The sequence below is a fragment of the Mesitornis unicolor genome, unplaced genomic scaffold (genome assembly GCF_000695765.1).
Source record: "Mesitornis unicolor isolate BGI_N332 unplaced genomic scaffold, ASM69576v1 scaffold6082, whole genome shotgun sequence".
Taxonomy (NCBI): Eukaryota; Metazoa; Chordata; class Aves; order Mesitornithiformes; family Mesitornithidae; genus Mesitornis; species Mesitornis unicolor.
In genome coordinates this window covers 2,860-19,116 of record NW_010171107.1, presented here as the reverse complement: position 1 = coordinate 19,116, position 16,257 = coordinate 2,860, and the positions used below count along the sequence as shown (strand labels likewise).

Sequence of the window (16,257 nt, the reverse complement as noted above, 5' to 3'; positions counted from 1 at the left end):
TTTTAATGTAAAAGGTACCTGAATATTTTTCAACTTATGTGAAATTAATTTGCTTTGGCTTACAGGAAGTGTTTCAGTTCTTCCTACTATCTTGTACCTAATTATTGGAGTACTGAAAGAAACTGCTGTGAAATTGCAAGATGGCCAGCTACCTTTGACGGTTGCTGTATCTCTGCAAGCTCTGAAGGGACTCTTGTCTTCTCCCATGGCTCGAGCAGAGAAGAGTCGGACTGCTTGGACTGATCTTCTGCGTAGTGCTTTGGTTACAGTGCTTGACTGTTGGGATCAAGGTAAGCATAAATTTTGGGTTCATGTCTTAGTGAATTAGTTGGCTAACCAAGTACTGTTCAAACTATAGTGCAATGTTGTCCCCACAGTGAATGTGAGAAGTCATCATCTGTAAAGGTATGGGTGTGGAATTGCAGGCTTAGCTCTGTACTAAGTCACGCCACAGTGCAGTGTGATGGAATAAACAGGAGTTACGACTTCAGTGTACAGTTGATCATAAAAGACAGCTGTAATGCATGCAGGTTCTTCACAAAGAATTAGTGTCTGTGTTGAAGCAAAGGATATTAAAACAGTAGTTCAAGGAAAAATATTTTTGTCTTAAATTTAGTTTTCTGTGTGCTGCTGCTTCAACTTCCCAAGTTTGTAGTACATTTAGCATTCCTTGCGTTTGATCTCCACGTTGTAATTTGTTGTTGGAACTTTTGTTTATATTGCTGGGTTTTTAATTTATAGCAAAAGAATATATGTTCTTAATGCAAATTTTATGTCATTCTAAAAATAGGTTGTATCTTAATATAGCTCTTCAAAGATACTCATTGTACTTTCTACAGAGAAACAACGGAATAGGAGTGTGCTGTTATTTCTAAATATTCATGTAGCCACTCCTGAATTCCCATTTTGGCCTTACCTTTTATTACAATTGAAGTCCATGTCAGTGCATCGCAGTATGTGATGTATCTGAAAAAAAGAGATTCTTGAAGAAACTTAGACATTGATATTCTATTCCACCTCTTTGTAACACTTGAATTCATGGAATTACTTTTTAATGCAAATCTAACAAACTGCTTACTTTATTGACGGTAGATGGGCTTCTCCAAGAACTTGATGAACTTAGCCTGCTCACTGCTATTACAGTATTTGTTATGTCTGCCAGTCCAGAAGTTACTACCATAGAGTGCCTTCAAAAGCGTTGTATTGAGAAGTTTAAAGTAACACTTGACTCAAAAGATCCTCTTGTAAGTACTGGTGAAATTATAAGAATATCAGTATTGTATCAAATGGATTTCAGTTTATTTTCTGTTTGGTTGTTTCACTTGTCCTGTTTGTTGATTTCCGTTAGTTCTGTCCTGACTATATCTGTTATATTTAAAAATACAGTTCAAACAAGTTAGCAGGAACATGTTCAACAGTGCATTTTATCTTTTTTTTTATTCTGTAAACAGTATTCCTATGATTATTTTTTTAAATTGCATTAGACACAGATTTATACATGGATAAGTACACAATGCAGGTATGTAGTTTTTCAGGCACCTGTTCATTTTATTTGTTCATTTTGTCTTCAACACACAAATGCCCTCTTTTGCACAGGAAACCCCTCAGCTGTGAGTTTTGGGGAGCTGGAGCAAATACCACTATGTAACTTCTACTGCCCATAAGCATCTGCTCCCAGCCACTCCTGGAGGCAGCACATTGAACTAGGTTAATGCTTTGTTTTGACCCAATAGAAATATTTTTACGTAGTTGCTTTAGATTGTAGTGCCACACCTCGTCTGTTACTATTCTTCATCTAAAAAACCAAAGTATCAGGGAAAGAAATCTATTTTACATCATTACAAATACAAATGACTTTTCTGTGAGTTGGGACTTCCTGACTCTGAGAGTCCAGCTCTGAAAATAACATGTTTGGGATTTTACTGTAAACTGGTTTTCTTGCATCTTCTCTCTATATATCCAGGTAGTAACAAAAAAATTAAACAGTTACCTTTAGCTTGAGAAAAAGCTGTACTTTTTTAGATATTAATACATTTCTAGTATTATAAACATTGGTTTCCACTGATAGGAAAGTGGGGATGCCAAATATGACTGCAAGAAAATGGTAGTATGCATTTGCAGATTTTATCTGAGTGTTTAGGCATCTGAGCCTTTCAGAAGTTGTGTAGGAACTTGACAGTTTTGGTCCTATTCACTTCCAATGACATGTAGGCTACTGCACCATTTGAGGCTTTTTGAAGTTGTGCCCACAGTTTGACAGAGGTAATGCTTATATTTTAAGCACCGATTTTCAGTCAGCTGTATTTTTACAAGACTATATTTTTCAAAACAGTACTATGGCATAATCTTCACACAAAAATAGTATTTTTCCTTAACTCAAAAATATAGGAAGGTATAGGACTTGGTGAAAAGAAATAGGAAGCATAATCTAGTTTCTCTTAATAATTTGATTACAAGTTATAATGCTCCTGTAAAGTATTATCTATTAGAGGGCTGCAATCTGATGAATTTTAAAGTTGTGAGGCACATTTTTCTGCCTCCCTAAAATTTTATCTGACAATCTGAGAATTTTAAAACACTCTGACTTGTGTTTTTAGGTATAACACTTGGTAACTGCAACTTTGATTTTCCCTTTAGGTACAGTATAAGTGCTACCAGCTGCTGCACTCCATCTTTCAGCATCCAAACAAAACTGTGTCATATCCTTATATTCATTCTTTAGCACCATCCATTGTGGGAAAACTGCAGGAAACAGAAAAAGTAAAACCTGAAAATGCTGCAGAACTTCAAGTCATTCAGGAGGGAATAAAGGTTGTTATAGCTCTTACAGCCACAGCTGAGGAAGAGCACCGTAAGTTACTCCCATTACTATTATCCAAAGTAGACATGCTGAAAGTTGCCGTAAGTAACAAATTAAAACAAAACAACAAATAGAAATCCAGTCCTGAACACCAATTGCTAACAAAATCGCTGTCAAGAATGTTGGTTCTTTTTACTGTACAGCTCGAATAACATTTGCAGCTTTGTAGTTTGTGTTAAATGTTAACTTAGAGAAATGCTTCTAGTTAGAATTTGAAGCTGTTTTTAAAAAGTGTATGTTTAAGTTGTGTTTTCAATGTTTGTAGGTGCTCATTTGGTGGCCTGCCTTCTTCCCATCCTTATTTCATTTCTTTTGGATGAAAATGCCCTGGTTTCTGCTACAAACTCAGCAAAAAATCTACATGAGTTTGCTTTGCAAAATCTGATGCAGATTGGTCCACAGTACTCGTCAGTCTTTAAAAAACTAATGGCTTCCTCTCCAACCATGAAAGCCAGGCTTGAGTCAGCTGTAAAAGGCAATCAAGAAAACATCAAAGTGAAGACTGCTAAACATGCAAAGAGTCCTGGGAAAAGTTCAAGCATTCAGCTAAAGACCAATTTTCTTTAAAATCTCATATTGTCATTTTATGCACTTTGACATCAACAGCAAAAAATGTCCCTTTAAATTTTTATTCAGAGTAGGATTGCTGTGAGTTGATCTCATATATTTCAGTTTGCACTGAAGTATTACAGAAAGTTTTTAAGATAAAGCAAATCTCTAGATAACTTTCTGTTAGGGTAAGACTTCTTAAACATCTCTAAATACTATAGAATAAATGTCAGAGATCATCTACTCTCTATTTTTGGATTACTTTGGACTAAAACACAAGAAATGTACATTTAAAGAAGTGTAGTTGAACTTTACCATGGAGATATTTAGGAGGAACCCACACTTAGCCATTAAGTAAAATTAATTTTGTTTAAAATCAATGTTTGCCAATAATAAGTTACCCTGATTTGGTTTTTAGATTTAACTGGGACATAAATTTACTTGCAGGTTGTAATCTACCCTACTTACTAATTTAACACACTGCATCATTAAGTAAACAGATTAAATACCCTTGTAAGCCTTACAGTAGATTTATTATTGATCTCAAAAAATTCAACTCAGTAAAGGTAATATTGATAGCTTTAATCCTAATAACTTCTTGAGCTGGCCGAGATTTAACAGCTGGTGTTAAATACAGGTCTACAATGCTTCTTCACTGAGGACTCCATAGTGCTTTACACAGTGGGACTATTAAGTATGCACATGTAAGTATTTGCAGGCTTGGTGCCTTGCTGCTTGACACAGTCTCACTTTTCAGGATGAATACTTGTGTTAATTTTGTATTAGGCTAGCCGGGCAATTGAAACTTACATATCTTGTCCAGGATAGGACAGCAGTTCTAATATACTGTGCCTCGATTCAGACATCTGCTCTATCTGGACGTATGTTTCCTGATCTTTAAATGATCGGTTATATGTACGTGTAACTCACCTAAATTTATGTATCTCTGCAATGAGAGATGGACATATCTGAAGTCAGCTTGCCTTGTGTCAAATAAAGTGCAACAAACTCATAATAAGGAATATATAATTAACATTTTTATCAAGGAACATATTTTAATATAGAAAAATAACTATCAAAATTGCAATGGCTATAAAGTATTTTCTACATATAGTGGATTGACTTCTTTCTTAATACCAGTATTATCTAAACCAAACACTATCAAACTGAGGATAGTATTTCCTTTTTGAATCTAATTACTTCAAAAGAATGAAGAAAAAAAGGTTTTACAGAACTGAGAAACACACTGTGACTCAGGAAAAGTGTGATGTACTGTATTTTATTATAAGTTTTGTATATAAATATAATTGTAAATTGTACAGAATTAACCATTTGATCAACGTTCTAACAATTCATCTTTCTAATTTACAGAAATAAAGCTAATAATTTTCTTCACTTAAGATTTGTCTTAGTCATTTTACCCAGCAGCAGAGGACCTCTAAGGACAGAAAGAAAATGTTTGCATGCTGCCACAAAGAAACCAATAAGAAATGTTTGGGCTGGATGCACCCAGGTCTGTGACTTGACATTGCAGGTCTGTTCCATATAGCACAATGGGTAAATAAGTAAGATCAAGCAGATAGAACCAGTTTCTAAACATATAAAGTCTGTGTCAGATGCTGAAATATGTGAACTATGGGAAGATGGTTGAGATGCCTTCCATCTATCCCCAGAGAACCAGAAGTTCTTTGTTCCACTTCTTCATTGCAGTCAAATCTGTAGTTGTTGGCTGGGTTTTAAGGGATTTACATTAAATTTGACAGTTACTTTATCTCATTAGGATTTTTTTTTCCCTTCAAATTTTACTGGCACATTATTTTTTTTTCCCTCTCAGTGCCACTCCTGGAAAATCATATCAATTCTTAATGGGACTTGAAACTTTTAAATGAAACTCATCTCATGTTTATTGTCAAAGTGGCCAAAAATATTGTTGAGAAAGTTAGTTGCTACAGTAGGTATATGCAGCTACTTTTTTCATTTTCTGTAATGCATAAGAACAGCATTACAAATATTAGTGGGAAAAAAGCTTAATGTTGATAATACAATATGATGAAGTCCTACTTCGCTTAAAAACTTTTAAGATGCATGCTCAAGTTGCGAGAGCATCAAGCAAAGCTGTTAAAAGCCAAAAATTAAAGTCCAGAAGAGCTTAGTCCTAGATTTCTTAGAGGATCTCATTATAAGTAGCTCACATCTGACTCACTGAGAAGTGCCATAATTATGGGATTTGATGTTTCCTGGCCAAGTCTTGTAGCCACGTGTGGAAAAGCACCATTTTCAACATATCTGTGTATTTTAAATGCAGAAACAAAACCTAGATTCAATAAAGAGAACTACTGCTAATTCTTAATGTCTACTGTAAATTAGGGCATATGTGTGAGCTTAATTTATCCAGATAATTAATTTATTCACATAGTAAAAATACCCATGCCCTGAGTTGTGCTTTATTACGCGCATTTAAAACAAGTTGGATCACGTGAAAAAATCTACTTATGTAAGATTTTATAAATTAATCTTACAGATGTAATCTTGTTTCAGTTATAAAAAGAATATGGCTTTAGATGTCAGATGTCTTTGATGCAGTCTTGTTTATTTACAGAGAATTTGCATATATTTCTTTTTTCCTTAAGAAATAAGGAAGACCACAGAGCATTTCTGGTTTTAACACCACTCTTCTTTTTTAGGCATTTCTTGGCATTCAAGCTCTTATGTTTAATCAAACAAGAAGAGCCAAACATGTTTAACCAGAAACCAAAGTCTCACTTGTACCACTCCTGTTCTGTGTCCCATGCCTCCTTGCTGATTGGGGTTTTTTTTTTGCCATTTCTCTTCCAGCACCAGTAAATATTCATCCAGTAAGCTGTCTTTGCAATAAAGCATGTGGTCTCCATGACTATTTACCTTGTGTGTTTCCACTGTTTATTTAAAAAGTTTAATGTTTTTGTGTGACAAAAGGTCCTGCCTATGCCTAAGCATTTGTATAAATAGGGGTACATCATGGAATGTAGTATTTGAGTACTATGCAAAAATTATTTGCAGACAACTTTCTGTTGACTGTAACAAACCAGAATTGGTCAAAATCGTGCAAAAGCATCACACAGTTAGGATGTGGTTGGTTTTAATTTGATATAAGTGTGTAGCACTCCAGCTGAATAAGCAGCATTTCTAATAGTCTTGCTTAGGCTGGAATAACTTGGAGACAGGTTCCAAAGAGCAGCAGTCACCTTCAGGCTGAGAGATGCATCAAACGATGCATGTATCACCATTAAATAGGATTACCAAATGCACAGGAAGCATACAGGGTTTTTATTAATAAAAGTCAGATAATAATTGGCATTTCCAAAGGGATTTTTTTTTAATAAGACTGCCACGGCAGTAACAATGTGAGTCGTGGCAATTGCAGCAGGGATGGAGTGATCTAGGATAGTTTGCTGGTTTATCAGAAGAAATAGTAACACTGCTTAGTAGGGAGCTGGCTGCTAATTTAGTAGAATTCCAATGTAGTTTTAATTGGAATGAAGTTGGACGTATCTCTGGCAGTAACTGTGTATAAGGGGTTACTGTGACGGTCTCCTCTAAAGCTTCATCCCTAAGCTCACTGCTAGGTATACATTTTTAGTTTTCAGCTTCCTGAAATGTAACTCTATTTCAGTAGACAACAAGTCAGAAGCTGTTTTCTAGAATAGCATGTTGTTTCCTAACCAATAGTGCTCTACTAATAAACTGCTCATGTTTTCTTCCAGTTGAAAAATTTGGCCAATACTTCAAGCAAGGCAAGAAGGCAAGGGGAAAAATCCTTAGAAAATTAACACTCTTCACATTTTTAAACAAAAGAACACACAGTGAGGTAGATTATTTTTCTACTTCTCTGCACTGTGGTGTCAAAAACCACAGGAAGTCACTCCCTTGTGTCCTGAAAGCAGCGCTGCTTGGCCAGTGCTCAGCAGCCCTGGTCCTGTGGGAATTCCTACATGTTGCTTTCTGCCCACGAGAAACCCACGTGGCTTTGTAGCACAGTGACAAGTGAAGTTTCTCTTAAAATAGACATAATGAAATAGTTGTTGAGTTACAATCTCTGATGCTTAAAAATAGCCAATTTAAAGTTAAACTGTACTTTCATGCAGCCAAAGGATAAAAGAAGTCAGATTTGTCCGTAGCGCTCACATCGAGCAACGCTCAAGCTGTTGCTGTAGATGATGTTTCACACAGGACTCCAATTACCTCAAGTATGTAGCAAGCAGTTGATTTTCGTATCTACTGCTCAAGCTATTTAATGACAGTGGGCTATAGCTACAAAGATATAAAAACTAAAAAGCATGTTTGGCCAGGTATGATACGTGTTACCTGCCCCTAAGGTATTTTTAAATAATGAATACTGAAAGTTGATAATGTAGAATCAAGTTACACAGATGCATTTGATACCTTATGCTGTCCATGCAAGGGAACACTAAATATGCCAGTGCTACACCACCAACCTCTCCAAAATGTTGTGTGGTTCATATTTCAGTTTTGATGTACAGCTGTAGATTTTTTTTTTCCCTAAAATGTTCTCTGGATTCTCTGGAGAATAAATGGTTCATTACATTTAACAATGACAGGGGAAGTGACATCTAAATATAGCTGAAGTAGGGCTGAAGACTTTTTTTTCTGAGAAACAGGCCAAAGCAAAAGCAGACTTCCAAAACCTCCTGAAGGAATCTGTGGTAGAATAACCCAAATTCACTCGCTCTGCAGCCCTCTATAAATTTTGCTCTATGGTCCAATTCTTATTTCTGTGGTCCCCATCATCTGAAGCGCAGAATCAGATTCTAAAAGGTAGAATGTGGCATCAAATCTCCTCCTCTGTGCTTGCACTCCAGCTGCTTAACAGCAGGGCTCACACGAAAAACCAAATGGGGATGATGGGTACCAGCTGCAGCAGAGCCTGCTCTCGGGATGCATCTTAGTATATGTGCTGATTTGGGCAGTTATTGCACAGAAAAAATGTGTTATTCATATATGTAAACAAGTTTGCAGATGAGGAAAGCCTGTTTCTGGAAATTGCTGGTGTGAAGCTAAAGTTAGTAATGGAAAAGATTGATAAAATCCTTTTCTAAGCGACTGCCTTATGATTTGCAATTGTCTAGCCTAAAATTGGATATTTTTCTAAACCAGAGTTAATATTCTTGTATTAAAATGTGATTTATCTCATTGCCAATGAAATGCAATATAGAATTGCCAAGATGCCCTGTTGCTACTTTTTTATTACAACCTTCTCTGGGGAAGATTTTTATTTCATTTCATTTCATTTTTGTAAGCATTTTTTTCTGCCTAATGCCTCAGTTCTTGGTCTCCTTTTCTGCAAGAAAGGGAGAGGGTTTTGTATGAGACATTTTCTGTGGAAGTACAGGCCTCCAGGATTCTGGAAACCATTCTGAATTATGTCTAGAAATAGAAATATTATGCAATTTGAAAATACAACCTATCATTATGAAGGCAAATGCTCTTAACCTCATCCCCTCTCATGTAAGGTTCGTGGCAAACACCAAGAAAAAATCATCACAGATGTTTGTATGTTTTACAGGAAGCACAGATACAAGGATAACTGGTTCAAGCTGTTGCCACTAAATTTACCTGAAATTCAGTTAGAGGAATAAAAGAATTTGCCTATAGGAAAAAAATCAGTTTTCTTTTATGATACTCCATCAACGATATTTATTAAATGAGCGAGGATGGGATGAAGAGGGGTAATAAAAGAGACAATACAAGTAAATGGTTTTTCATCTCCGATCGGGGGCACGATGCAATCTCATGTGTAGCTGTCAGGGAGTCAAGGCGCACAGTAATGGGGGGTAGGGAGGAGGGTAGATAGGCTTTTCTTGTTCCGTATTCCTCCTAGTTCCCTTTTGAGGCCAACAATAATTTACTTCTGTAAAAAGAAAATTCTCAAGCTAGCTGGAGACAAGTACTCAAGAATGAGCAGTCTTGAGTAGGACCAACACCCATAGTTCTCAGCACTCTCTGAACCATACAGTAAATATAGATGTGGACCCTCAGAGCTGAAAGGCTTGCAGCCTTCTATCCCGATTTTCCTACATAGCCTTGGAGATGTGGCAAAAGGCCATAGCCCTACCCTGTAGGTGCAGGGACGAAAGGCAGCCAGTGGGCATGGTCTGAACTACCAAAGTAGCTTTCTCTGTCTGAAGGCAGCTGAACTTGCAGCAGCTCTGAGTGAATACCTTTTTTTTCCAAGTAGGAAATCCCTTATGTTTCTAGAAGGTTTCTTTAAGTACCTGCTCACACAGGTGCCTGTTCTGCGATCCCCCTGGACCATGCAGCTACCACCACTCGAGAACTCTAAGGTGTGTGTACGTGTGCTGCTCAGAGACTCCTGGTAGCCTGGAACCATGCTGAGACTGTTGGCAGTCAAATGCAAGTAGATTTTGTGGGTAAATCCAAATGATACATAGAATGAGCTCTTCTTCACATTGGCCTGTGCCACAGTGCAAGCATGTCTCTCCTTGATGTCTCTCAGAGCACCAGTTGGTGAAGCCTGTCATCATCTTAACACAATTACAGTCCTGCTAGGTACTGTGCACTTGCAGCAACTTGTAGAACCATGACCTGCGATGATTTATGATAAGCAGCAGTCATTCATAAAGAAAGAAGCTTTCTGGCCAAGGCAGAAGAGGAAAGGCTGTTGGAGATACTGGCTACAGAGCAGAGTCCACAGAAGCAGCTTTGGAAGATGAGACAACTACTGCAAAGCTTCTGTGAACAGGAAAGGCAAGAGGGAGCAGGAACTTACCTGGTTTGTCAAGCTTGAAGTGATGAACGTGGCTGCAACTCTTCTGCATATGACAGACCACCTTTGTGTAGTTATGTGATAATAATTTTTTTCCATTATATGAAATTTGCCCAAAAAATCCAGTGACTTGGATAGATCAGTGAGAGGAGACAGCAGCTCACCAAGTGTTGGCTGTGGAAAATTGCTGTTCCAGGCTGCGGTACGTCTTGGCTGGACCAACTTGATGACTGGTGGTCAGGACTCATACAGCATTCTTCACTGGCTTGTTCTAGACATTGACTAAAGGAATGACTTTCAATGCTGTAATTTCCTCCTTTAGGAGATAATGAATATATTAACTGTCAGGGATTCTCTCCTGACTCTCTAGGTTTGGGAAGCTGTACCTTGACTACGCAGGATTCCCTCAAAACAACTGAATCTTAAAAACTTTTGTCACTTTTTATGTGTTTCTAGTAAGTGCAAGAACTGAGACAGACAAGCAAGTATTTAAAATCAGCTCCTGCTCGTGTTAATATTGAGGAACTATGTGCAACTCACTGTTAGAGATCTTCTCTGGTTGTCTTCCCTACCTTGAGGTAGCCAACACCCAGCTGTGACTTGCTGAGTGACTTCTGCTGGGTAAAAGTGCTAGAGGGCAATATGCTCCAGATAGTGAACCAAGAGAGGTTGCGGTGAAGATGGGACAGACTGGGGGAAAAGCAGCAGCAAAGGAGCAGAGAGAGCAACAACATTCCTGAGGGATTAGCTTTCAAATCAAAGAAGTGCTGAAGGATGAGGACAGGACAGAGAAGAAGCAAGGGGGAAGCAGAACAAGAGGCATGCACATGGGTAGTAAAAGGAGGAAGAGAAAATAATAATTAAATCAGTTACCTAGTTGATTCATTGCTTCAAAACAGCCTGTGTGAGATATCATAGCTTAATAGTTGACTATAATCCTATAAAATATTCTACAAATGAAAATACTCTGATTAGTACAGTTCACACAATTTTTTGATACATTAGCTTTGCTTGTTCTCTACTGTGCTGTGCATTATTTATCATCAGGAAGAAAGAGACCACCAACCATCCATGTAAATCAAAACAAAACACTTTGTAGTAGCAGCACAGGATGAGACAAATTAATGACATTACTATAAAAAATAATGCAAAGTTACTTGCACGCGGTACTGGGACTCTACACCTGTTAACAAACTATGCAGATCCAGCCACAACTGGATCGCATGAAAACGGTCACCACGATCACAGAAACTTCATCAAAAGCAGTGTTTGTTTCACAGACAAAAAAGAAAATGGTTAAATAGTATGAAGACAGAGTAGGAAGACGAGTTTGAAACTATGTAATTCACCAACTGCAGCAGCAGATGCAGGCTTTAGTTTCCATGGCTTTTTCAGCATTGGTTACAACACCCATGCACACACACTGCTTATGTTTTCACCAAAAGATTTCGAGATTACTTACAAGGAGTTCTCAGAATTGCAACATTTTCACCACTGTTCTTACATTAGGATTTTGAGCTAAGCCGGTGGGTAGTCTTTGGGAATAAAGACCATTCCTTGGAGGGCGTTCAGAGGCCAGAAAGAAGGCAGAGAGTTGGGAAGTGTTTGTCACGTCAGTGGCAGGTGAGCTTTTCTGGGGCAGGGAGATGGACCAGGGTGCACGTACTGGTTCCTGGTGGTGGTGATCCCAGGGAACTGGCAGCTCCCTGTAATTGCTGGCAGCAGCTCAGTTCCTCCAGGGCAGGGAAGAGAGGGTCAATACCTTCAGGCTTTAATTACAGCTGCTTCTTGCTCCCCAGTTCTGAAGAAATGGAAGCCGCTGATATCACAGTCTGCACAAAACAGGGCCTAGGAGGGGAACCGATTTTCCAAAGCACAAATAAATGTGCTTGTCACCCTTTTGAGGAGAGGGGAAATGGAAACAAACCATGGAGGTTCCAGAGAAAACGTTCTGTGAATATTGCTATGCCCTTGTTCGTCGTCCCCCCCCCCCCACCTGAGAGGGTCTAATTATTCTCAAAGTGCCAGCTTTATCAACCTTTATAGACACATATTGAGGTTACATGGACTATTCTCATGCAAATAAGATACTTGTTGCACAGATTGTCTGGCTAAGAAGTCCTAATAGTTGCTTGGTAGCAAATGCTCTCCAGAAATTAAAGCCTCTGACTTCGTTCACAGCTACACCAATGTTGCTGAATGGACCTTGGGAACAGAGTTGTTCCACAGCCAAATGATGATTACGAAGTGGTTGAGCTTTTGAACGTTTTCCTATTCATAAATCCAAGATTATTCCATTTCTTAGCTGAACTACAATTCAGTCGCTGTTGACTTCTATCATGCCAACTAGATCACTGAAACTGGCGAAGAAATTCTCAGTAATTAACACTGTAGCAATATGGTATTCTGAACACAACATAATCACTGGAAAAATAAAAATACTATAATGATTTGACAACATTACTTGTAAATTTGAGAAATTTGACTATATTTCACTATATGGTAAAGTGTTCACATAAACTAAGAGAACCTTTTTTTCCTGGGTTGTTTCTGGTCTAAAATCACACTACTCCACTTCTTGTTCAAAATACTTCAGAATCAGAAAGACAGATGGGATGGTTTTGTGAAAGGTCTGTTCTGAGATTAACTTCATCTTTCTACATTTTCTCAAGTATTTGCCGTATCTGATCAGTCACTGATATTCTTTGGTTTCCAAGCTGAAGTTTGTGGAACTGGTTTAAGTATTGAAATGGACAAAAATGTGGGGTTTTTTCCATGTTGGTCCACCACTTATTGCTCTCCTGAGACATCTGGACTGATCTGAACTCTGCCATGAGGCTGAGCATAACGTTATGTTACAAAGAGCATTCCGATCCAATGGCTCTGAAACCTCAAAGCAACAGCCTGAGCAACACTTAAGCACCGTTCAAATAAAATTCAAACATTTTGGTAGCCAAACCTTAATTTAAAATACTGGAAGTACCTGGGAACTCAGATTACCTTGCACGTAAACCTTAGTCTGGAACAAAAAAGGGAGAAAGGAAGCAAAAGATACTGGAGAGACTGCAAAGGAAAATTTGGAACATACACCAAATTGGATTTAGACACGGTATAATTCCTGGGAAGAAGAAAAAAAAGAGTAGAGGGGTCTAATTAGCAACTAAAAAGTAATAGAGGGGGCAATTAGCAACTAATCCAGAAATTCAGGTTTTAGGAGCTTGAGACCGTTTCTTCTTTTTCGTGTCAAGACATTCAGCAGTGGTGAATAGGGCATAATTCCATTACAAGAATAGTAAAAAGCATTAGAAAGCTTTAAAGTCTGTAAAAATTACACTCTTTTTTTAACAAAACCCTAAGTAGCTGAGGCTTTTAATCCCAGAATATAGAAGAATAACTTGGTGATTAAGACACTTTCTTCTTACTGTAAATCTTCTCATCAGCACAGATCATTGAAATTCATTTCTAATACTTCATTGACATTTTGGGAGCCTCATCAGATGCTTGGGAGGATTAGATGTGTTTTACTCCCATAACAAGGGAGTAAAACTAGGAAGAAAAAATCCCAAATCTTGATTAATTTCTTGATTCAGAAAGTTACAACCTGGTTTGTGCCACTAAAACCAGTAAGAAATACTGGGATCTGAGTCATTGATCTTGCCTTGCACTTGCCTTTGAGTGAGGTTTTTTGCTGTTGCCAATGTTACTGGTGGATAGGTTACAGCCAACAGCCTGAAATAGGTAACTTGCCTAATTTCTGCCTCTCTTTCTCGTTGACAATTGGAGGTGGAAGGGATATGAGTGAGGGCAGGCAGTGGCGATGAGTTACTTGCTATTTTATGTCCAAATAAGTGATACAGTTGAAGGTGAACGGAGTAAAGTGATATAAAGTTTACCCACTTCTCACTCCCCAGCCTGGAACACCAAAAAAGAAAATTTATACTTTAAAAACAAAAACAACAACAAAAAAATCCTCACGTAGGTGAGTTTACTTAGGAAAAAGCACTATAATATATATGATTTTGACTGGCAATTTCAGAAAGAAGAAAGGTAATTTTGGATTATTTGCAGTTTTCTGGAAGCCACACTCCTCTGCGCATCTCCGTGTTTGTTCACTCAGCTCTGGGGATGAGAACCTTACAGGAAGCTGACGCTGTCCTGAGGAGGAGTCCAACAGGAGCAGCAGTGACTCAGCCCCGTGGCTCCATAAACGCCGGCCGCCACCACGTCACTCGCACACCCACCACGTCAGCGTCGGTCATGAGCTCACCACACCAACATGGGTCATTGCAACACCCGGCCTCCCAAAGAGGCGACCTCTCGCGCAGCGCCTGCTGCAGCGCATTGCGCAAGAGCGCGCACCGCCAACGCGCTGGGCAGCGCAACGGGCACAGGATCCCTTGGCCATTGCCAGGGCTGCAACAACTGGCACCTGCTTTTGGAAAGTCAAGGCGCTGACACCGTGTTTGTGCTCCCCAGACCTGGGCAACAGTGAAGTGGCTAGGGAGAGACCGTGATAACATGGGAGGATCTAAATAAAAAGGCGTTTTACCAACTGCATTTTACACATGAAAAAATAAATTTCCTAGAAGATGATGTTTTTAACAATATGCTTAAGAAGTAAGTAATTTCAAATAGCTGAATTCTGTAAAACTAAACCTTGCCTGATACAAGGAAGTTTCTGTAATATCTGCCCTCCTTACTTTGAAATGTGTAGTCAACATTTTTTACTTTTTCTTTGAAAGTGTAATATTCATCAAGAAAATGAAATGTGTGGAATTATTCATATTTTGTTTCTGGAGGAGTAAGAACATTCACTGTTTTCTACTACATTATTGTGTGGGTGGCAGAGAAAAAGGTGTTAAAGCAAAAGGATAAATAATCCGTAAATATCCTAACTTTTATTTGGCTGGGCACAACACCGGCCTTTTGCAGAAACCACTCCATTAAATTCGTGGAGGTGTTCAGGGTCTGTTTATGTCACCCTCTATTTACTCTAGAGGAGGGATATTTTTGGAAACATCAACTTGGCTTATGTACAGAGGTGGGCAGTACGGGTAACAAAAACATCAGTCAAGGTTCTAGCTTCTGTATCAATTAAAAATATAGAGAGGAGTCTGAGATTTCTTGTTTTGTTCTGAACTGTGGATGTATTTCAGCTTGATTTTTGGCCAGAGTTTTGTGTTTCCTGTAACAAAAGCCCGATCATTCCTATCTGAGGCTTACAATCCTTACTATCATGCTGTGACACAAAAAGTATTTGCAATAGATTTTTCCTTCTGCTATCAGCTAAAACTGTATAGAAAATACCAGCCTGAACATAATGTAAAAGCAGAAATAAGTGAAAAAATGTGGGTTTTCTTTCTGTCCCGAGATTTTGCAGAATTCTAGACATATACAACTTCTTTTCAAACAGAATCAAATCCTTTTGAGAACACCTGCAATGTCATCTTATGGAGCAGCTGCATCAAGTGGGGTATCCTTTATAACACATCTCAAAGCAATCTGCCTCTGCAGCCCTCCAATTCCTGACCATTTCTACCCTCCATGGCCTATTTCTCTGTGGTTTGTATGTCCATGATGTAACATTATGGCAGTAACTGTACTAATGTTTTCTTTTTAAAAGCCAAGTTTTAATTTGCAGGTAAACACACAGCAAAAATGCTAGTCAGTGGTCAGTATCACGCTCTACAAAGGTCAATCGATGTTGACCTTATGTGGCCCAATTTCCAAAAGCATCTTCAGTCACACGTGTGGTCTGCTCAAGTGTAGTCATAAAGAGGAATTCTGGTTTATGGTATTATTGAAGACTTAATATAGTAACATGCCTCAGCAGCTCACAGTTCCATAAATGACAAGACATTTCTGACTCCAGCATTACTATCTTGTTTTTTCATAAGGGAGGAAATGGAGACATGCAATGATTAAGGGATTAGGCCAAGGTCACACACAAAGTGTGTGTCAGCTGATGTTAGAATTTAGGTAATTTTCTAGCTGAATGAGCACTGTGTACATTGTACAAGCGCAGGGAACTGTGGTTGATCTCACAAGTTTCACACCATGCTTG

General features: G+C 38.3%; 1 protein-coding gene across 3 annotated transcripts in view; it reads left to right on the top strand.

Moving 5' to 3' along the window:
• The window catches only part of HEATR5A (HEAT repeat containing 5A), a 49,488-nt gene extending 45,789 nt beyond the window's left edge, over positions 1–3,699 (top strand). The window contains exons 32-35 of one of the 3 annotated variants that reach the window (XM_010179903.1): positions 66–287; positions 1,087–1,244; positions 2,638–2,851; positions 3,126–3,699. In XM_010179903.1, the coding sequence (XP_010178205.1) occupies positions 66–287; positions 1,087–1,244; positions 2,638–2,851; positions 3,126–3,427 (896 nt within the window). In that variant the 3' untranslated portion in view covers positions 3,428–3,699. Of the gene's footprint in view, positions 1–65; positions 291–1,086; positions 1,245–2,637; positions 2,852–3,125 lie in introns of all 3 variants that reach the window. The other 2 variants (XM_010179905.1, XM_010179904.1) reach the window with 2 other exon arrangements.
• Positions 3,700–16,257: the final 12,558 nt, after the last annotated feature.